General features: G+C 40.2%; 1 protein-coding gene across 4 annotated transcripts in view; it reads left to right on the forward strand.

Annotated features, from left to right (window-relative positions):
- Positions 1-24,311, forward strand: part of LOC124794959 (ATP-dependent DNA helicase DDX11) — a 162,284-nt gene that overhangs the window by 128,124 nt on the left and 9,849 nt on the right. For 3 of the 4 annotated variants that reach the window (XM_047258675.1, XM_047258674.1, XM_047258677.1), the window contains 5 exons: positions 11,984-12,194; positions 12,278-12,427; positions 12,510-12,630; positions 19,614-19,744; positions 20,647-20,865. In XM_047258675.1, the coding sequence (XP_047114631.1) occupies positions 11,984-12,194; positions 12,278-12,427; positions 12,510-12,630; positions 19,614-19,744; positions 20,647-20,865 (832 nt within the window). The remainder of the gene's footprint in view (positions 1-11,983; positions 12,195-12,277; positions 12,428-12,509; positions 12,631-19,613; positions 19,745-20,646; positions 20,866-24,311) is intronic. The other variant, XM_047258678.1, reaches the window with a different exon arrangement.

The raw sequence follows: 24,311 nt of genomic DNA on the forward strand, positions 1-24,311 counted from the left end.
TCTCGACGCCTACTTACCAATGTACAATGTGGATTTCGTAGGCGCCGCTCTGCTGTTGACCATCTGGTTACCTTGTCGACCTTCATTATGAATAACTTCTTGCGGAAGCGCCCGACCGCGGCTGTGTTCTTTGATTTGGAGAAGGCTTACGACACCTGTTGGAAGGCGGGCATTCTCCGCACCATGCATACATGGGGCCTTCGCGGTCGCCTCCCTCTTTTTATTCGTTCCTTTTTAATGGATCGACAGTTCAGGGTACGTGTGGGTTCTGTCCTGTCCGACACCTTTCGCCAGGAGAATGGGGTGCCACAGGGCTCAGTTTTGAGCGTCGCTCTCTTCGCCATCGCGATCAATCCAATAATGGATTGCCTCCCAGCTGATGTATCAGGCTCCCTTTTCGTGGACGATTTTACCATCTATTGCAGCGCCCAGTGTACACGTGTCCTGGAGCGCTGTCTTCAGCGTTCTCTTGACTGTCTTTACTCCTGGAGTGTCGCCAATGGCTTCCGTTTTTCTGCCGAGAAGACGGTCTGTATTAACTTCTGGCGCTACAAAGAGTTTCTCCCACCGTCCTTACGACTCAGTCCCGTTGCTCTCCCAATCGTGGAGACAACCAAATTTTTAGGCCTTACATTTGACAGGAAACTTAGCTGGTCTCCACATGTGTCATATTTGGCCGCCCGTTGTACCCGTTCTTTAAATGTCCTCCGTGTTCTCAGTGGTCTGTCGTGGGGAGCGGATCGAACCGTCCTACTTCGTCTATATCGGTCGATCGTCCGCTCCAAGCTGGATTATGGGAGCTTCGTATACTCCTCTGCACGGCCATCCATCTTACGCCGCCTCAACTCCATACAACATCGGGGTTTACGACTTGCGATCGGAGCATTTTATACCAGTCCCGTAGAGAGTCTTCATGCTGACGCTGGCGAATTGCCACTCACCTACCGGCGCGATATACTGCTTTGTCGGTATGCCTGTCGGCTACTGTCAATGCTCGACCATCCGTCTTATCGTTCCTTTTTTGACGACTCTCTTGACCGTCAATACGGGTTGTATGTCTGTGCCCTGCTACCCCCTGGAGTTCGCTTTCGTCGCCTCCTTCAACACCTTAATTTTTCACTCCCTGCAACCTTTCGAGTGGGCGAGAGCCGCACGCCACCTTGGCTCCAGGCTCAGGTCCGCGTTCACCTTGACCTCAGCTCGCTCCCAAAAGAGGTCACCCCCGGTTCGGTCTACCACTCCCGTTTTTTGGAACTTCGTTCGAAGTTCATCGACATGACTTTCATTTATACAGATGGCTCTAAGACCAATGACGGGGTCGGGTGTTCCTTTATTGTCGGGGCACAAAGTTTCAAATACCGGCTCCATGGCCATTGTTCGATCTTCACAGCTGCGCTCTTTGCCCTCTACCAGGCTGTTCTTTACATCTGCCGCCACCGACATTCTGCTTATGTTGTCTGCTCAGATTCCCTGAGCGCCATCCAGAGCCTCAGTGATCCGTACCCGGTTCACCCTTTCGTACACCGGATCCAACGCTCTCTTTAGCGGCTGGTGGACGTCGGTTCTCCAGTTAGCTTTATGTGGGTTCCTGGCCATGTCGGTATCCCTGGGAACGAAGCTGCAGATGCCGCGGCCAAGGCTGCGGTCCTCCAGCCTCGGACAGCTTCTTGTTGCGTCCCTTCGTCCGATTTTAGCAGGGTGATTTGTCGGCGCATCTTATCTCTGTGGCATGCCGATTGGGCTGCACTTACCGACAACAAGCTTCGGGCCTTAAAACCTCTTCCCGTGGCTTGGACATCCTCCTCACGCCCTTCTCGGCGGGAGGAGGTCGTATTAGCCCGGTTAAGAATTGGACACTGCCGGTTCAGCCATCGCCATCTGCTGACGGCTGCGCCGGCGCCGTTCTGCCCATGTGGGCACTTGCTGACGGTTAGACACATTTTAATGTCCTGTCCAGATCTTAACACACTGCACCTCGATCTTAACCTGCCGAATACTTTCGATGCCATTTTAGCGGATGACCCACGAGCAGCTGCTCGTGTTCTTCGTTTTATCAATTTGACAAACCTCGCTAAGGACATTTGATGATGCTGTTTTTTAATCCTATGCCTGTCAGTCTGTCTTTTATCGTGTTTTCCCTTTTAGTTGTTGTTGTCAACTTGTGCCTCGCGGTGCATTCTTAGAGTAGTCAGGGCGCTAATGACCATTGAAGTTGTGCGCCCTAAAACCACAAAAAAAAAAAAAAAAAAAAAAAAAAAAAAAAAAAAAAAAAAAAAAAAAAAAAAAAAAAAAGTTATTGTGGAATTCGTTAGTGGAATAAATGTACTGCCACCATTGGTGACTAACACATCACTAAGATAAATATTCCAATCTTATCTAAGATTTTGTTGCCATTCACGTGCAGATTCAACCAACTTTTAGTTACTGATGCTACTTGGGCATTATAACCTTCAATAAATGATACTAATTCTGGGACCTTTCCTTAGATGCCCCTGAGTTTATCAATATCATATTAATCTGTTCTATAACTGATCTGTGAAGGCGAGCATTGTCTGAGAATATGTGACTGACATATTTTCAATTTTGGCAGCAGTTCGTCTCTGGTCACAAGTGGGAAGGGAGGGGGGGATTCCTCTGGCCTAAAAAAACCCATGCGCATGCCACACATATTCTTACACTACCCTAGTGGCTGCTTCCTGTATATAGTGCACACAGGACCTATTAAGGGGAAACCTACAATTCTCCATCCAGTATTGTTGCAGAGTAGTCTGTGCCCCTGGTTTAGACCTCCCACCTTGCTCCAGATTTGGGTACTGTGATCGACACTAAGTATGATGCTACAAATAATGAGTTTAGCCTCCGTCCAGTCTGCAGTGCTAGTTGCCTTCACCAAATCAATCATATGCCGAAAGGAACTAAGGATGGCCTCAGAACCCAAGCTGCAGGTGTCATTTGTGTTGACATGTGCCAGTTGCACCAAGTGCACTTAATGGCTGCCAGCAGGGACTCCTCCACGTTCCGGACAATACCCTCTGGCAAACATAACAAGTGCACACTGGCATTCTTTCCCACCCCGCCTGTTGTTTCCCTGAGGGGCTTCATCACCCACGTAATATTGGAGCACCTAATGACTATCACGCCCATACTCTGCACTTGTCTGGTCTGGACAGGAAAACTGGACACTGGGCCAAGAGGAGAGGTGCCTTGTGCTGACTCAGAAGCATTAGCAACACTAGGTAGCATCTTGTACATGTTGGTATGGTATAAGAAGCCAGCTGTGCAGTGTATTCCCCCTTTTGCCTTCCATCCAGTGACACGCGAAGCCACAGTTGTCTGCCACTCACTCTAGACTGAAGACAGACCAATGACTTAACTGAAGATGCGGCAACAACGAGGTCACTGGGAGATTCCAATGCCACTGATCGTTTCGCAGAGCTTGGTACCGGCGCCCAGATGCTGCTGCAGCCTCGAGTAGTAGCAAGAAGCCTGGCAACTGTGGCCAATGCAGCTTCCAACCATTTGTGGACAGCACTCAGTTTTTCCTTGTTTCTTCTCACAAGAAGCACAGCCCTTGTCCGTATTGTACTGTGTAAAGATAAGGTCTCAAAAAACACAAACAAAGCAGTCAGGAGTAACTGAGAAAGTACAAACGGGCCTCCCAAAAGAGAAAATTACTACAACTGTGTGACACTACTGAGGTTGGAATATGCACAAAATATGAACAAGGGGAATCAAAAAACACTAAAGTCTGCTCTGCAGGTTTCTCACTGTATCTTAAAAACGGAAGATCCAAAATGTCTTAAAACAGAATAAATTTCTCTATGGAAAATGTGTCAACAGTCCCATTTCAGTAGAAGCTACTGCACAAAATAATAAGCAAGCTCTGAAGTATTGATCTAAACTACACGCTATGTACTAATATGAGATTTCAGTGGAGTCATGTAACATGCTTCTGTTCATAGGAAGCTATCCTACAAAGTTGCCTTGCACGAAGATATGCCTAAAATTTATCCCAAAATTGTAGAGTAAGTTCTACACCTAAATCTACATCTACATCAATACTTTGCAGTCCACCTTATGGCATGTGGCAGAGGGTACCCCATACCACAAGTCACTTCTTTTCCTGTTCCACGCACAGATAAAATGAGGGAAAAGCGACATTCTATATTGCTCCGAATGAGCCCTAATTTATCATATTTTATATTTTTGGCCCTTGTGCACAGTGTATGTTGGAGGCAAAAGAAACATTCTGCTATCAGCTTCAAGTGCCTTTCCTCCAAATAGTGTTCCTTGAAAAGTCCCTTTCCCTCAAGAGATTCCCATTTCAGTTCCTGAAGCAACACTTACGTCTTGTTTTAACCTACCATTGACAAATCTAGCACCCCACCTCTGAATTGTTTCAATGTCTTCCTTTAACCTGACCTGGTATGGATCCCAAACACTTGAGCATTACTCAAGAACAAGTCACACTAGCGTCCTATATGTGCTCTCCTTTACAGATGAACCGTACTTCCATAGATTTGTCCCAATAAACCAGAGTCGATCATTTGCCTTTCCTACTACAAGCCTCACATGCTCGTTCCATTTCGTATCACTTTGCAACGTTATGCCCAGATATTTAAACGAAGTGTCTTTTTTCAAGCAGGACACTACTAACACCGTATCCAAAAATTACAGGTTTGTTTTTCCTACTCATCTGTATTAACTTACATTTTTCTACATATAGTCATCACACCAACTAGAAATTTTTTCTACGACATTCAGTGATGACACCATCGGCAAACAACCATAGACTGCTCCCCACCCTGTTTGCCAAATTATTTACGTATATAGAGAATAACACGGTCCTATGACACTTCCCTGGGGCACTGCTGTCGATACCCTCATCTCTGATGAACACTTGCCGGCAAGGAAGACATACTGGGTTCTATTACTTAAGAAATCTTCAAGCCATTCACATATTTGTGGACCTATTCCATATTCTTGTATTGGCTTTAACAGCCTGCGATGGGGCAGCATGTCAAACACTTTCTGGAAATCTAGAAATATGGGATCTTCCTATTGGCCTTCATCCATAGTTCATGGTATATCGTCTGAGAGGGGGCAAGCTGAGTTTCATACGAACAGTGCTTTTGGAAACCATGCTGATTCATGGATATAAGCTTCTTGCTCTCAAGAAAATTTACTGTATTGGTACTGAGAATATATTCAAGGGGTCTGCAACAAATTAAAGTTAGTAAACACTATTCTGCGAAGAAGTAAGTTAGAATACCACTAACCTATATGATGTATACAAACTGTGTACGACCGATAAGCTGCTGCTTCTGATCAGCGCTCTGTTAGGAGGCTGGAACTCTAAGTATCGTATTTACCTGATTATAAGATGAGGTTATTTCCCAAATTTATCATTCGAAAAATGCAAGGTTGTCTTATATTTGCAGATTAAACTATTGCTGCTGAGGTTAACAATTTTACGTTGTTTAATAGAGCATATAGGGGTCTTCCTTCATTTGTATATGAAGCTTTGGATATTAAAGTTACATGCAGATTTATTTTGAAGAAATCGGAGGAGCAGGGCTGGGCAAACGATACGTTCAAATAGGTACAAGTTTTCCCAATGCGCCAAAGCTCTCGATACAGTATTGAGATTGTTCAAACAACCGCATGACATGTGACTCTTGCAGTGCTACTGCAAGGGATATATGGGAAACTATGAACTAGTCACTACAACAATCTGTAGCTCCCCTTAAAATTTGACAGTTTTGTGAAACACTAAATTCCGTCATCTTAGAAACTGTTGTAATATTTGAACAAGTTTGCTGTAAAAGTTCTCATAAATTTGTGGATACCATATAGAAACATTAATGCTGCTTTTTAAGGGAAGGTAGCATTCAGAAGTGGAAATGTTGTCCTTCAAAAAGCACTACTTCATTTTGAACCCAGATCAATATTTTATTTGATTATGTGGAGATTATAATGATTTACTAAATGGGTTGCATATGAGAAATTCGGTTGTTGTTCACGTATTAGAATACCAGGTAAAAATGTTATCAGATTTTATTCAGCTTTAGGGCATGATGGTGACATTCACATGAAACAAGGAGGAAAATGAATCTAGAATGAAATCTCCAACAGAAGAAATCATTACTATTAAACTGACTGTAATTGTTAAGAAAATAAATTACAGTGGCAAAATGTGTTGTGGAGATAGTACCAACAGACATCAGTAGATCACGGGCCGAGCAAACGTTCGAGAATCGGACTGAATCGTGATTGCTATATTTTATTTATGTATTAGTTGCTGTTCTTATGTATGACTTGCCTCCTAGGAGATATTGCAGTTCATGTTTCACAGTTGCTTAAGCACAGCACTGTGGAAGGGTTGGATGGGGAACAAGGACACCACCTTGGTTGAGAATTAGATGAGTGAGCAGGCAGAACATTACATCGTGTTACCAGCTACGAGAATGTATATCGCATATTTCAGTTTTTTTAGAACATCTACCATGTTTAAACTGCAGTTTGCCTGAATCCAGTTGTAGTCAAGATTGAACTGACTGTAAAATTGAACAAGTACTCAACAATAGTATTAATTTCTGCAGGAGATGGTAAAACTCTAGATAGGGTCCAGTGGCATACCTATGTGTTTTGTTCTAAAATGCTGTCAATGTTAACTATGATGATGTATGATGGGAACAAGAGGGTGTGTCTTTGGAAGCAAGTGACATTATAACGTTCTCACATCAGTATGGAAGTGAAATCCAATAGGTATTCGGATAAAAACAGTTGTGTTCTCAGGTCCCACCACAACCTCAGAAATCGCAACATATTCAGAAGAATCAGCCAAATCTTTGTGACAATAAAGATATAAATTTCACAGTTGTGCTACTAGGATGATGATTGAAAATAGTGGCATCACAATGGTAGAGTTAGTAAGTAAAAAAAGGAGGAAAGAAAGCACTTCACAAGTTAATGTAAACCATTTCTTTTTGTTCATTTTATTTCTCCGTATTTTATCAAAATGTAGACAAACAATAAATGGCACAAATTTACAGCAGACATAATGTTAACATTTTAATCAGATACTTGGTCAGTAAAACAATTTGTAACTTTGATTAGTCAAAATATGTTAAAAATAATTTTTTCTCAAGAAGTCCCTTGAAGAAAAAAAAAGGGGGGGGGGGTCATCTTATACTCGGATAAATGTGGTACATATTCCAGTATTGTCTCTCTCTATAGTCCATTTGCTAGTTACTTAATTGCAATGGTAGGCTGTAGAAATGACTGTTGACTGCAGAATGTGACTCTTGAAATGCAATTGTGTCTGCAGCCTTTGGATTACAGGTTATAACACTGTGCAGATGGCTATCCGCATGATTGGCTGTCACTGCCAGAGATAAAGAATTCATAGCCTGTTGGCTCTACTAGCTGGATGATGTCATTGTTGTCCCTGACTGGTGTCTGCAGGAGGTGTGGCAAAGCAGTTACTTTGCCGAAGATGATCGCTGAACAGCTGCGGAGACTTGTACTGCTCATTGTCTTGCCTCTCAAGCAGGCAAGCCGAAACAAAGCAATGTGGGAAGGGATGTATCTGGCAAGAGTAGCTGGAGAATCAACCACGAAAAAATGTCATTGAAGTTGCTATACTTACAGACTTAGCCCTTAAAAACAATAAAAAACAAAAACAAGAGAGTCTTTTCTTATTCATAATCTATATGATTTATTATATTTTTAAGTTTAGCATCCTCATTGGGAATGAAGGTTAAACGAGGAGCCGAATTTTGCATCCTAACACAATTCCAAGGGATGCCCCAGATTAGGACGTTTATCTAATTCCCGTAAGTAGTTAGCATCTGCGAAACATGGCCTGGTTCACTAGTATCATATATAACAAATCTATGTAAAATACTAAATAAACATTTATTTATTGATCAGATCCTCATTTTGTATTTTGAAATTCAGGGTCTGGAATTTGCGGAACAATTTCATCCAGATATATGGCAAGTTTGTTAAAAGATAACTTTGGTTCTGGGATAGCTCAAGATATGGATAGATGCATTTTAAAAGCAAATATTATGTAAAAGTAGTGTGTTTTATTGGATAAATCACAAAAATCAAAAGCAAAGAATAACAAAACTTAAATTTTGAGAGGAAAACAGTCACACTTTTCCAAATTAATAATAAATATAGTTCATTAAAAATTTAACAGTTACTACAAAGATCAAAATAATTTCTCTCAGGCAGCCATTAACATCAGACTTAAAGAAAAGAATTTAATTTTAGTTTGCTGTAGAATCCCCTTTTACCCAGCAGTATAGGACTGTATCATCCCCTATGCATTCTAAAGAATCTTCTGTGGCAAGTCATTTCCAGTTGTTCCCATACAACTAACACATAGGTTCTTTCTTGTCATCAGCATGAAGTTTTTGAAAAATCCTTGCGGTCTTTACTCTGCGTAACTAACAGCTAAAAGGTCATCGTTTTTCAACTCTTTTTATCTTGTGTAATGTCAAACAAATTATTTATGAATGAATTTTTCAGTTTTTACATCACTGAGAGTTTCTCTAAAGTTGTCACATCCTAGTTCTGTTTCCAGTTCAGTTGAATCAACATTATTAGTCAAGACTACAGCTTTATTTGGATGTCCAAGTTGTGTCTTTAGCTTTCCTTCCTCAGACCCATTGCTCTACACGTCAACACTTTCTGCTCTGCTCAGCTTAGCTACACATTGTTTAACCCTCATATTATCAAGTGGGGTATTCTGACTACCCCAGGTTGATTTTTTCCCTATAATACTGTTATCTGAAGGGTCACATGCCTGTGGTTTCATAACTTTGTTCTAAAATGATTGACATTGAATTCACACTCACAACTGTCTAATTTTTTTGGCTTTATCATTGTTATTCAAGTCATTTATTGGTGGGATTGTGAGACTACCCTGCTCAGTATGAAACGTCTTATTTTCTTATATGTAGAAAAAGAAGATTTTGGGAAACATATCTGTCATTCATCTTCTTTGTTGAGTTTTGCCATAGATCCAATGTTTGGTATTGTTTCTGGTTACTATTGTTGAGTTGAATTTGACGTTCACTATTGAGCTGACATTACACGAGTCAGTATGTCATCTGCAAGTAAGGATGTCCAAAGGACTTTCTAGCAAAAAGATCATGGAAATGCTATACAATTCTGATGTCAGTGACGATGAAAATGAATGGGACATTGATAATGAACTGAATGAATATATGTAACCTCTGGACAAAGACCATATCATAGCATCAGATGAAGCTGATGATGAAATATCAGAAGACACTACACATTCACGTGAACAAGTAGAAGAAGAAGAAGAAGACACTGGAGATTTGTTTGTTTCTAGAAGTGGACTACAATTTTCTAGTGGACCACCAAAAGGTGGGCGGCGTCAATGTCGCAACATTTTGAACTTAACACCTGGCCCAGTGAATGATGGAAAAACAAACAAAACAATAACAGAGTCATTCTTATTATTTACCTCATCGGAAATCATGAGCATCATTGTAGAAGAAACGAACATGGATGCCAAACGAGTAATTTCTTTGTGGAATGCAGCTCATTCTTCGAACAAAACGACATGGAGAGATATAAATGCAACTGAAGTGTATGCTGTATTAGCAATTCTAATAGGAGCTGGTCGAACTTATGGACATTACACAAGTGCTTCCGATCTGTGGGAAGGTAATGTTGCCTTTTGGCAATCATTCTTTTCTGCTGCCATGTCAAGAAACTGATTTTTGTCTATACTGAAATTCTTGCGATTTGACAATAGAGACATAAGAGCACAGAGAATTGAAGAAACCAAGGACAAGCTACAAGCCATCAGGGTAGTGTTTGACAAATTTCAATCTAACTTGTGCAAGAACTTCTATCCTTATGAATACGTGACCATTGATGAACGATTAGCAACGTACCGAGGAAAATGCCCTTTTAGGTTTTATATGAAGAGCAAGCCTGGCAAGTATGGCATTAAAATTTAGCTTTGTGCTGATGTGAAGACATCTTACTTATTACAGATCCAAATTTACACAGGAATGGTGGACAATACTCGGGAAGTGAATCAAGGACAGAGAGTTGTTTTGGATCTGATGGAACCATTTCTGAATAATGGTCAGGGTGTAACAACGGATAATTTTTTTACCAGTTTTCCATTGGCTGCTGAACTACGAAAACGAAACACGATGTTGGTTGGTACCTTGCGTTCCAATAAGAAAGAGATTCCGAAGGACTTCTTGCCAAACAGAAAGAGAGAAGTTCGTTCTTCAGTGTTTGGTTTCACAAATGACTTGACCGTAGCTTCCTATGTTTCAAAGAAGGGAAAGGCAGTAATACTACTCTCTGCTCAGCATAATGAGAGACAAGTGAGTGGTGAAGAAAGTGAACCCAAACTTGAAATCATACTGCACTACAACAGATAATGGGGACAAAATGACAAGAGAATACAGTTGTGTTAGAGGAACGAGGTGGTGGCCACTAAGAATCTTCATGGAAATGATAGATATTGCAGAACTGAATGCATATATTCTGTACACTCAAAGAGTTCCTGAATGACAGAAGAATAACCGAAACCGGCGCAAACTCTTCACGACTGAACTGGCATTTGGACTCGGCAATGGCAATATGGAAGAAAGAGCCAAAAATATCAGCGGTCTTCATAAAGATGTACAAGATGCACTGAAAGATTGTGGTATTGCAATTCCTACAGCAGTGATCCAGACCCAGTGTTACAAGTTACCAACGCCACAACGATGTCAAGATTGCAAGAGAAATGAAGATCGGAAAACAAGATTCTGTTGTGTAACGTGCAAGAAACCTGTTTGTAATATACACAGAGAAGAAACTGTTACTGTGAAGTGCATGCAGTGCAAAAACATACTTGACTGAAAAGTTTTAAAAAATCTTGTGTTATTTTACTGCAGTGTCTGTTGAGGTACATAGATTATTAATTTTCTGTTTGTTGAGTACTGAATTTAGTGAAAGATATAAAAAATGTTTTGTACTTTGTATCTGTGATCTGATGAAATACTTCTAATAACCTGAAAAGCTGTTTTTCAATACTAAATAAACCCATTCGGTGGAAATAACGAAATCTGAGAACAAATATTACAATAAAACACAAAACTCTTTTGGGGTAGTCCAAATACCCCGCTTGGTAAAATAGAGGTGTGAAAAAGCTTGGTAATGGGAGGGTTAACTTACTGTAACCTTAATTACTTCAACATCTTTACGTTTTTCTTTGACATGTCGGTCAGTTTCTTCATATCTCTGAAATTTGCTCAGAAGCTCATATTTATTCTGTGGATTCAGGAGGACTGAAGTCCAAATCGCTGTCCAAATAACCACATTCATTTTTTCTATTGTTTTCTTAAATTCCACACTGCGGCTTAGTTCTCTTCAAAACCGTGTCACCAGTTCCTTCTCCAATCCAGGCATGTGCTCTGTGTCTAATGGCTTTGTTGCCAGTGGGGTATTAAAACTTAATTTTCTTTGTTTTCTCCATCTTCAAAACTTGTAATATTTTTGTTGATATCCTAATCGAATGCCGAGTAAACTTATTAGTATCCTATTTTGCTGAAATGAATTTGTAATATATTTGTATCATGGGAATTAAGTTTCTCAAAGTGAGATCCTGGTATGAAGGTTTCTTGATCTTTTTGCTGCACCAAATTAGAATGAAACCTTAAGCTTTCAGCAATAACCTAAGTCACCACCACCACCACCACCACCACCACCACCATTGTTCATCATGAAAAGCTCAAGTTTACACTCTAGTTTGACACAGTGTATCTCTGTATGTGAAAATTCAGTCATATCCTGAATTTTACTCATTTGTCCTGGATATTTTATGCAACATTTTGAAAAGTTTGAATTTTCTTTGAATATAATATGGGAAGCGTAAACACAAAGAATGAATGAATTTATAAAAACACACACCCACTGTTGTTAATTCCAGGTGTGTAATAGTCGCAGGGGGCACAATGCAGCCTATTTCTGAATTCAGGAACCGCCTATTTCTGGCAGCAGGTGGTTCTCCAGAACGAGTGATGCAGTTTTCTTGTGGTCACATAATCCCACAAGAATCTATTTTGCCTATAGCTGTGACTTGTGGACCATCCGGTGCTGAGCTGGACTTTTCCTATCAGCATCGTGAAAAGCATGATCTGGTCAGTAATTTGAGTGTTTCAGTTGCTTTTGTAAGTGGTGCAACTTTCTTTACACTTAACCTTACTCCTCTTTTTTCCATCAGATGCAGGATCTTGGCCGTATCCTTGTGAATGTTTGCAATATAGTTCCAGCAGGTGTTGTCTGCTTTTTTCCCTCTTACGATTATGAAAGCAAAATATATGCATTTCTGAAAGAAAATGGATTTATTGAAAAAATACAGCAGCGGAAACAGGTATGTGCTGCATATAGTTTGTTTACTATGAATATTGTTATTAGCTGAATGAAAAATTGTAAAGAATTATGTCCTGACTTAGGTGTTTCGTGAGCCCAAGACTTCTGGTGCTATAGATAAAGTTCTAGATGACTACGCACTCTGCATAAAAAAAGCTTCCACAGGTGGTGGCAGGGGAGGAGCACTGATGTTAAGTGTTGTTGGTAAGTTCTTAACGCAGAGCAGTGCTTTAAATGTTTTTTTGACCGCGTGGCAATGACTGCTGGAATTCTATGTCTTTTGTAGCTTAAATTGGTTGGTCTTTGCCTACTATAAATTTATTGAACAAGCAAATTATCTGTATATGTGCAATTTGTGGTGTGCTTATTTTCTGAATGTTTATTGGAAAATAGTTGTGTAGTTGGCAACTGCGGCCTTGCTCTGTGGTGATTGTGGACAATTTTTAAAATCTGTCCTTTGAATAACCAACTTGCCACTATGACATTAAAAGCTGATTGTATAAAGATTACTGACTGAGAGGTCAATTTTGACCATAGTTAAGGAACTGAACTCTATTAAGGACTCCACTGTATTGTACAACACAAATCTTGATCCCCCAAAGGACGTTCACTGTTGATCTAAATTAGCACGACACATGCATGGTAACTCCACTAAAATCAGCTGTCAACTCGATTATCATACTTCGACTGCAGGTAAAGGAAAGGAAAGCACAGAAAGAAGTTGCTGTTGACTTTAATTCACCGGACAAATAGACTGGAAATATTTGAAAATGTAAGATTGTTATGAAAAGGGACAAGAAAGCATTCATTCATAACAAGGTATAATTTTAAGATGCACTTTACAATTATTACATTTAATCTCTCTGTAATTACATGTGCTGTGTAGACTGGAGCAAAACAGTGTCAAAACTTTTTAATGTTGAAATACATAAAACTGGAATCTGTAATTTTGTCTGCTACAATATATTCTTGTTTCCAACCCATACAATAACAATGCAGATTTTCATCTCTTAAGTTATATGCATTGTGTATACATTTTAATACACTCTGATAAATTTATTGGCATAAATTTGCTGTGCAATGGGTAGTTTATAATATTATTTGTTAGTTCTATTTCAATACTTCTTCCAGGTAACTCCTATTCTGTTGAGGAGTCCCTTGAAAAGTTAAGCTGATTCCTGTGTTATATTGTTGATTGCATTTACATAAACTTATTGTTTGGGTTCATAAACGTTTTATTTTATCTGTTTTTACGTTTATGTTGTAATTTCCTGAGATTTGCTCTTCAATTTGGTCCTACGAAACTAGACGTGTAAAATAAAAGTAAAATAAAATAATACAGATTTAAATAACATTGAAGATTGCATTTCATTCACAACATCAATAAACGAATTTACAGTTATAACTTCAAATAAAAATATTGTTCTCTTTGTTGATAACAATGAAAATGAAGACAAAAGAGAAGATGTTTATGTTGTCTGGTAAGAATGTTTGTGTAAGTTAAGTGGCCGCAGCACATTGCGTATTTTGAGCTAAAAATAACCTCTAATTACAGGAAGACGCGCCACATGCAAAATAGGGTTCTGTTATAGAACTGTAGTATCAGAACTGTGTCTCAATAAAAAATTAAAAAAAATCTTCATTGGAATTCCAATTTTACAGAAGAAGATTACAATGACTCACACTCGAACATTAAATAAAAGTTCAGTCTTGCTTGGGAAACATGAAATAAGAACGGTAACATCGAAAATAGGTAGAGAAATTAAAGAAGTGGAGCTAAAATAAATGAAAAAAAAGCAGGCTTTGCAGCTAACATTTTATTAATTTATTCCAAGTTTCTGCCTGTTTTTCTGTGGGATTGAGTTTTTGAGGTCATCAGGGTTCAATATGAAGCAGGTCTCATCAGTCAACACAATTCTACTCCAGTCAATGAGATTCCAGGCTGAGGATGTGTCTGGAGACACCCCGGGCAGTGGTGGCATACCAACCTGACTGTCGCTTGCCATATGGCTGACAACCGGTAGTGATTGTCCGGGGTGCCATTTGTTTTCATAGGAGGACCCCTTTTTTTGTCATCCACAACACCCTTACAGCACAGCAGTATGTTGATATTCTACACTGTGTTTTATTACCCTTCATGGCAAGCTATGCTGAGCTTACATCATTTCAGCAAGATAATGCCCACTTGCACAGGGCAAGAGTTTCTACTGCTTGTCTTTGTGCATTACAAACTCTACCTTGGCCAGCAAGAGCACCAGATTCCCCCCGCCCCCCCCCCCCCCCCCCTCCCTCCCCCAAGTTGAGAAAATTTGGGGCATTAAGGCATTGTGGGCAGGACTCTCCAACCAGCTTGCATAGAATTTGGATGATATCCCTGAGGAGGACATGCAGCATCTCTATTGATCAATGCCAAGCCAAAAACTGCTTGCTTAAGGGCAAAAAATGAACTGGTGCAGTAATATAAGGTATGACATATTTGAATCTTCTTCAAATTGTGAAAGGCATAATAACCTAGCATTTTATTTGAATTTGTAGCTAGAATTAGTCAGTTTTGCAGATGACGCAAGCATTAATGTGAAGGCAAGCGAAGAAGCATCAACAAGGGAAGTAGTGAATGTCTTAAATTATTTAATTATACAAATGTGCAATCTTTCAACTTGAAAATTCAAGGAGTGAAAGTAACTGCACGTTACTTAGTTGAAGAGGAAAATTGTGACTGTAGATTAATGTAGAGCAGTGGATAGCAAGAGGACAGGACTGGGGGTGGTTGTTGGAGAAGAACTTTTGGTGACTGAGGCCTGGAGAGTTGTGTTATCGAAGGGACAGTTCGCATAAATGTAATTAAGAAAGGCTAGCTGTTTTTTTTTATTTATTTTTAAAGAGGGGTTGGCAGATCCAAAGAGCATGGGTTGTGAAGCAGCCATTGGTTGTTCGTCTTGGCAATGTTATAGGCCATGCAAAAGATTGAGCTCTGTTTGTAAACAACTTGGCTGCTTTCACAGGTGGCCTGCCAAGCACAAAATGCTCGTTTTCAGTGTCTGCTTCACAACCTGTGCCATTTGGATCCTTCAACCCAACACCAGCTTCTCTGAATTCAATAGATAGAATTCTTCCTTAAAACATGTCCTTCTGTGCCCCTTATAATGAATCCTAAACTTTGTGTGCTACACTCAGTTTCCACTGCATGCACCGTTGGAGGCTTGGCGGTGCCATATTTCTGTCTCATTACCCTCTGGCTGTCAGCTCCCCATTCTCTTACCCCTTCCTCCTCTTCCTATTAATTTCTTGCTCCTCTCAGCCACTCCACTTGACGCAATCCACACCTCAGTCAGCCTGAAATGCTGGACCATTGTAGCCAGGCATATGTTTGTGTTGTATTAGTTAGCTTTGTTAGTCATTGTCCAAAGCTCAGTAGCATTTTCAGTCTAGTTAAAGTGACTGTTGACATCTCAATGATGCTACTATATGGTACAGAGTTACCTTAACTCATTGCATTATTTGTATACAGCAAAAATATTGTTGTTCTTGGGTTTGGATGTTGATGAAAAGTTAAACTGAAAAAGGTGTATTATTACCCCGCCTTTGTTTTTTTTTTGCCATGAGAGTAATTGCAAACTGTGGGGTTGTAGACATCAATAAGGTAACACAATTTCAATCACAGATTTCCTATGGGATAACACCATGGGTAACTCCTCACTTAACCAAAAAGTGCTGACTGTACAAAAGAAAGCTTGTAGAATTGTATATACAGTTTTTACCCTTAACACGTTGTAGACATCTGTTTATTGGGAATACTAACCACAGCTTCACAGTACCTTTATTCACTAATGAAATTAGTTTTCAATGATCAGTTGCATTATGAGAATAATAGAGATATCAGAGGTGCCACAAATTCTGGAAATTGGGGAATATCAGGGAATTTTAAACATGTCAGGGAAAGCAGGAAAATATCAGGAAAATTGGAAAAAAACACAGGAAAATCTCATTTTTGTCTCAGTAGATGAAATGGTTTGTTTACTGAGATGTCATATGTTGTCGCTGGCTGGATGCAGCTGAGTATGTACACTGCTTCCCTAATCCCTCATTCCTACTGCTTCTCCACTTCCTACCATTCCCCTCAACTTGCAGTCGGTGCTGCCACCACTTATTGCCTCTTGCCTAGCAGCTGCCGATGAGAGGCAGTGAGGCGTGAGGAGTGGTATGTTTGGATCTGATTCTCAAGGACTGTAGACGCAATGGCCGGAGATGGCGAGCGTGTGTGCATGAGTTGTGTCTGAGTGATTATGTGAAAGTGTGTGTTCTCTCATTTTCTGATAAAGGCTGCGACTGAAAATTTAGTTGTGAGAGTATTGAAAATTAGTTGTGAGAGTGTGATTGTCTTTTCTACATGCCTGTCTGTGGCTGAAAGATCATTCTCATGGTGAGTCACTACCTGCCCTCATTAATATTGATTCCCAGAGGATTCTCACAAGTTATCTGTTGCATGGCTTGATCACTGCAGTCTCATTTCATCAACATACTGTCTGTGACTCGCGATTAGCTGGTCACATGAGTGGACTTCCACAACAGGCCAAAACCGCAGATCATTTCTCTAATGGATCAGGCCGCTGATCTGAAGCCCACCATTTCCCACCAGTGTGTAGATGCTGCCCATTGTATTTAGTCTCACCAGTCTGGCTGTAGGCTGGGCCTGTTTGTGTGTGATGTAATGCGGCAGATTTTCGTCCTGGGCACAGGATTGCAGTGCTTCGTGGCAGGCCAGAGGCCACGGGCAATAGATTTCAGGAATTGCGACTGTCTCACTGCAATTACATTATACAATGTAGCGTTTTATAGGCAGTTTATTTATTCTAGTACATTCTGGCAACAAAACACCCAGTCCACAAGCAGAGAAAACCTCCAACCAGGCCGGGAATCAAACCCGGACCCACTGCATGGTAGGCAAACACATTACCGCTGAGCTAAGCAGGCAGACATACAATACCACTAAAATAATAGACATAACACAGTGTGTAATAACTGACAATAACAAACATAGTAGAACCAACATTTTATTGGCAGTCACCTGTAGTGTTGATTTATACAAACTCTTCCCCACCTTATACAGTTCTTTCAAGAGACCTACTTTTCTCTGAGGTTATTTCTGCAATCAGTGAAGGTATTTTAAATCTGTCTTGTGACTCCAAGGAAATGCATATTTTTGTCACCAAATGTGTTTTGTTTTATTGAAATAAAAGAACAACAGTGGTCTTAATGAAACACATATACCAGTTGGTGTGCTTTCTCCAACTAAATACAGTTCACTACAAAATATGTCGATGTTAGTATGTGATACAGTGCATCTTGGAACACCGAACACTTTGACTCCCATGGTTATGGAAGCACCCACCATACGAGCAGCAGTAATTTGCTGACATTCAAATTCACTCATAATGCACTCACAACACAGAACACTGTTCTGCACTCCCCCACCCAAAAAAAAAAAAAAAAAAAAAGAGTAATAAGGACATTGCACAGGTGCCATTTGTGGTCAAACACAACAACCCAACCTGCAGACTGGTGTAGCATGCTTGCATTCCTTGCGGTGTTTTCATATTTTGACCCACCCCCTTTTACTTCTCCTGTTACTCATAGATAAATCTTCATATATTTCACATATAAAAGAATTTTAGATTTTTGAGTGGTAATAGGGAAGATTCTGTTTGTTTCATAAACATGGACTGACTGTATGTGCAATTATCAAGATGGCTGTACTCATGGTCAAAACTGTTGTTGTCAAGAGTGCAAGAGTACAGTGCTTGATGCAAGGTCACATAAGCCTTATCTCAGGTATACAATGATGTCTGCTATCAAGGCTTGCCAACATAAGTTACAGAAAAAGAATGAGTTTCTTCATATAATGGCATAACGTAGGGCATTTTGATTACAGTTCTTGTAAGTTATTTGGCAGTGTTTTAGTCTAAAGGACTGTGCAGAGTAAAAACCAAATATGATTTCAGGATGTAATAGTAAGATGCTAAGTAAAATCCTCATACTATTGTCATCAAATAATGGAAGGAGTTAAAGTAACCACTCACCACATAGTTGAGCTGCTGGGTGGTTGACAGGCACATAAACAAGATTGAAAATTTTGTTGAGCTTTTGAACTATGATGTTATTTAGAGGTAACTGAAGTGTGACACCCCCCTCCCCAGTGGCACGCGTGCAGCGCGCGCGCGCGCGCACGCACACACACACACGCGCGCGCACACACACACACACACACACACACACACACACACGCAGAGAGAGAGAGAATTTTGTGGTTTTATTTATTTGATCAGTAACTGGAACTTCCTCGCTTCATTTGCATAAGCTGTGTTTAACTTGAATTCAAACTGAAATACAAATATCTCATTGTACCTCTCTGAAAAATATAAACGTATCAGAGGTACCTGCCCAAATACTGTGAAATGATGTTTCAAAGACTTATCACCTTATTTCATGCAATTACCTGTATAATGGGTAATGAGTATTTTTCTCGTGGCTGATGTGCAAACCACTGTAAATTGAGTAAGAAACCACCTCAACTGTATTTATACATGTCTGTGATGTGTCTATCAGTTTTGTTTGAAAAGGAAATGTCAGGATACAATGCCAACAACATTCATAAGAAATCCCCCCCAGAGGTGTGCCCGTGTCACAGCTTAAGAACTGGTTCCTTACGTAAAATTAAAGGCAAATTCTGGACGCTGACAGTCATAGAAGCCCTATGTCAACTGCCTGGCATAAGTGTACGATCAGCAATGAACTGTTTGTATGATTATAATTTTTGAGAATCTGCTTTTAACTTTGCGTAAGATAACTAGACACCTAAGTCGTGGTATGGGTACACCTCTATGGAGATTTCTAATGAAGACTGCTGGCAGTGTAACCTGATGATGATCTTTGGAATGAAACTGATTGTGGCATAATAAATGTATATCAGTACAGTGTATTGATATAGCCTAAACACAAATTAGATGTGAAACTCAAGGTAATCGAGATAATTTGCGAACCACTGTGATTCTGAACATACTGATCATTATATATCATATATGCTTCTTGTCCAACAGGGATTAAAACCTCTTTGTTTCTTCAGATGATAAATCTAGAAAGATTCAAAGGATGCCTCACATACATTATTTATGATAGTTGATCTCTTTCAGGTGGAAAATTGAGTGAAGGGCTGAATTTTAATGATGATTTGGGACGCTGCGTCATTGTTGTTGGTCTGCCCTACCCAAACATCAAATCGCCTGAAATGCAAGAGAAAATGATTTACCTTGACACTAATGAGGTATGCCTTTATTTTTTTCTACAGATTATTTACAATATTTCATTTAATACTGTTGTTTTACATCACAATAAAAATTTTAATTTGTATGTAGAGCTGTATCGTCTCACTATGTTGCCTGTAAGTGTAGAAACTACTGTTATTTTTATGTATAAAGAAAGGAAAAAATAGCTTGGGTAATTGATACATTGACATACATTGCCATTTACTTAGCTTTTGATTAATCTTGCCAAAAGCACAGGAAAAAAAATGAAAATGAAGATGAAATTTATAAATAGTTGTTGCAGATTTTTTAAATATCTGACACAAAAATATAGAACGCTTCTACAATCTATGGTACAATTTAGAAGGTCATCATTTTACAATGATTCTTATAAAATATTTCACTACTGGAATAAACAGGCATCATGAAACTTCTTCACACACTAAAACAGAATGCTAGATGACTGGAATTTTATTTTTCCTGTATAGTCCTCTTACCATTGAGCTATTCCAGTCTGCGTTATGACCTGCACTCCCAGCTTCACTTCAGTAATACTTCTTTTCTACTGTGCAAACTTCAGAGAAGTTCTCCTGCATATTTTGTGGGATTAACACTCCTGGAAGAAAGGGCATTGTAGAGAGAGATTAAATGTAGTACAGGGGAATTTCATTTCCCGCACAATTGGAATGGTTGTGGCCATGACTGTGAATGACACTCCAGTGTACACTCACTGTAAACAATCTACTCGATCAGTTTCCACAACTGATTTAACAACAGTAATTAACAAGTTTTAAAATAATAGTAATATCACATCTCAATAGTGCCAATGTTTGTAAGAACTTAAAGGGAGAATCTTTTATTTCAGAAAATATTTGTTGCAAATTGTGATTGCCACTAACACACTGAACTCCTTCCGAATCAGGGCAAGGGTGCTGGTCGGGAGTACTATGAGAGCCTGTGCATGAAGGCTGTCAACCAGAGTGTGGGGCGCTCAGTACGGCACCGTGGTGACTATGCAGCTGTGCTGTTGCTGGACCGACGCTATGGCAGTGGCCATGTGCAGGGTGGGCTGCCGGCCTGGGTGAGGGTGGTGCTGCAGACTAGTGACCGATTTGGCCATGTGCTCTCACAGCTATGTAAGGTGAGTTGTAGTGGATCCTTCAAGAAGAGCCTTATTTCTGAGGCCTAAATAGTTGAAGTGAGACAAAAAGCTTGTGGTTTACAAGTAGTAGGGAGGTGTGAAAGTGGACCACTGTGCACTTGTTATTCATGCTGAGATGTCTTATTTGAAATGTGGAAGAGGCACTGCTGCCACTAGTGAATATACTGGGTGAAACCAGCTGTAATTTGTAGCTTGTGTCACACGAATGATGCCTGCCGCCTGGTTTCTAGCACATCCTCAGTTCCTTTAGAGAGATAGATCGATCGTTGAAGATAGCTAACCACACATACGAGGTGGAAGCACTTCTTCTGTTTGCTGTGTTGTACCCAGAATCAACTGCAGTCCTCTGGTTTGGAGCTGAGAGGTGCTTCTGCTACAATCCCATGTGCATATTTCTTTACCTTTGGTCTTGCGTGGAGAATTGTAGGATGCCCCATCAATAGGTGAGGTGTGCACTGCACAAAAGCAGCAGCTGCTCGCTACATGGGTAGCAGAGGGCAAGCGACGTCCACAAGAACTTTCTTTTTACCCCTCAGTGTTTAATTACCTGCAGTAATCAGAGAAAAATATGCACTTCGCTCTTGGAGGAGACCTTATGTCTTTGAATGACCAGAAAGAACAAAATACTAATGTCTTCTGATGCCCTGCAGATTCCAAACCCACCACTTCATTCCTTGTACACCTGCCCAACTACATCCTAACCTATAACTGCTTCACCTTCAGAGGGAAGGTACACAGGCAAATTCATAGCACAGCCATGGGCCACCTAGAGGAAACATTCCTATCTTCCCAAAGCCCTAAACCCCTCCTCTGGTTCAGGTTTATTGATGACATCTTTATAATCTGGACCCAAGACCAGAATACCTTATCCTCATTCCTCCACAATCCCAAAATTCTCTCCCATCCACTTCACCTGGTCCTCTTCCACCCATTGTGCCAGTTTCCTAGATGTTGATCTCCTCTGATTCCTCCATCCACACCTCAGTTCATATCGAACCCACCAATCACCAACATTATGTGCACTTTTACAGCTGCCACTCCTTCCACACAAAAAAATCCCTACCATACAGTCTGTCCACCTTTGGTAGATGCATCTTCAGTGATGAGAACTCCCTCGCCCACTATGCTGAAGGCCTCACAAAACCTCCGCAGGCGGCAGTACCCCTCAGACCTAATACACAAACAGATCTCCTGGGCCATATCCCCACACACCTGATCCTCACATCCATCCCAAGAACTAACCACAAAGAAGTACCCCCTTGTAGCCCAATACCACCTGGGACAGGAATGACTGAAACATGTCCTTCGTCAGGGCTTTGATTATCTATTATCATGCCCTGAAATGAGGGACATCCTACCCAAGATACATCCATCCCCTCCCAAAGTGGTGTTCCACGACCACTCAACATCCACAACATCCTAGTCCATCCCCATGCCTCTCCCACCTCCAGTCCCCTGCCACAAGGATCATACCCTTGTGGAAGACCCAAATGCAAGACCTGCCCTATCCATCCACCCAGCACCTCCTACTCTAGTCCTGTCACAGGCTGATCCTACCCCGTCAAAGGCCTGGCCACCTGTGAAAGCAGCCATGTTATGCTTGAGAAAAGAATTTCATTCTGAAAGCTAGCAAAGTGAAGCTCTGTACCTTTTGTATGTGTACCTGTTAACGACGCAGTGCTTCTGCCTTTCAGAGTGTCGTCTCCTTTATTCTCAACCAGAACTTTCTGTACATTAAAATAGTAATGTAGTATTAGTAAACTGCAGGAGTATCTGTGCTAAGGTTCCAAAATTACCATATTTACCTGAGCGTAAGACGACTCTGGATATAAGAAAACCCCCCTTTTTTAGAGGCTCCTTGAGAAAAATTTATTTTTTAAGATGTTCTGACTAGTCAACATTAAAATATTTTTATTGTTGTAACGTATCTGCCTAAAAAGTTAACACTGTGTCTATTTTAAACTTACGCCATTTATTCATCGTCCGCATTTTGATAATACAGGGTGAAATACAATAAACAAAAAGAAATGATTTACATTATCTTCACTGCCTTTTTCTTTCTACTGGCATCTGTGGCATAACTATTTTTAATAATAATAATAATAATAATCGACATCATCCTAACAGGACAGTTGTGGAACTTACGTCTTCGTTACAAATATTTGGCTATTTCTTCTGAATATGTTGCTATTTCTGAGGTTATGATTACAGTGTGACTTGAGAAGAGAGCTGCTTGTTTTCTGAACACACAGCAGATTTTGCTTCTATACTGATGTGAGAATGTTGCAGTGTCCCTTGCTTCCTAGCATATCATTTGCCTGCCATTATCTCGTTGGCTGTGTAGAACCAGCAGCTAACACATCCCCTATAGTTCCCATCATACCTCACGGTGAGCATCTACAACATTGCTGCATGAAATACATAAGTGTGACACTGCAAGCAATCTAGACTTTTAGCATCTCCTCAGAAATGTATGCTGTTGTTGGCTATCTGTTGAATTTTAAAGTTAGTTCGATTTAGAGTACAAATGGATACAGGCAAACTGAAGTTTAAACATGGTACATGCTCATAAAAAGGTAGAGTATGCAGCATACACAGTACTCAGTATAATTTCCCATGATTGGCAGAATGACGAAATTTGCTGCCTGCTCACCACTTCTCTCCCCCCACTCGTAGTTCTCAGCCAAGCTAGTGTCACTGTTGCCACTCCAACCCTTCTGTAGTTCTGTGCTTGTGCAATAGGGAAACACGGTTGACAATATTTTCTAGGGTACAGGTCACACGCAGCCATTGCAACTAGTACATAAATAAAAGATTGCAATCACAATTCAGTCCAGTTCTTGAACTTTCACTTATTCTGAGAGCTAGTCGACAACATTGCTGTTGGTACTACCTCCACAATCTGTCTTTCTGCTGTAAATTGTTCTTGCGATAACAATTGCAGTCAGTTTAATGTGATTTATTTTGTTTGTTAGACATTCAGTTCTGGATTAATTTTTTTTTGTTTGATCTGAATGTCATCATCTTGTTCTGATTAAAAGCTGGTGATGTTTTCCCCTGGTATTCTAATAAGTGAACAATGACAGAATTTCTCATTTGCAACCCACCTGGTCAATCATTAGAGTTTCTCATAACAATAAAATATTGACTTGGGTTCATAATCAAGTAATGGTTCTTGAAGAACAAGATTTTTGCCTTTGGAGGTTACCTTTACTTAAAGACCGGCATAAATGTATGTTTATGGTATCCATACATGCATGAGAACTTTTATTGCAAACCTGATCAAATACAACAACAGTTTGTAAGTTGGCAGAATTAATGCTGTTTCCTCCTGTGTTTCACAAAACTGTCAATTTTTTAAGCAGAGCATTAGGTTGTCATAGTGGCTAGTTCATAGTGTCTCGTGTATCCCTGCACTATGGCTG

This window comes from Schistocerca piceifrons, chromosome 4, assembly GCF_021461385.2.
Source record: "Schistocerca piceifrons isolate TAMUIC-IGC-003096 chromosome 4, iqSchPice1.1, whole genome shotgun sequence".
Taxonomy (NCBI): domain Eukaryota; kingdom Metazoa; phylum Arthropoda; class Insecta; order Orthoptera; family Acrididae; genus Schistocerca; species Schistocerca piceifrons.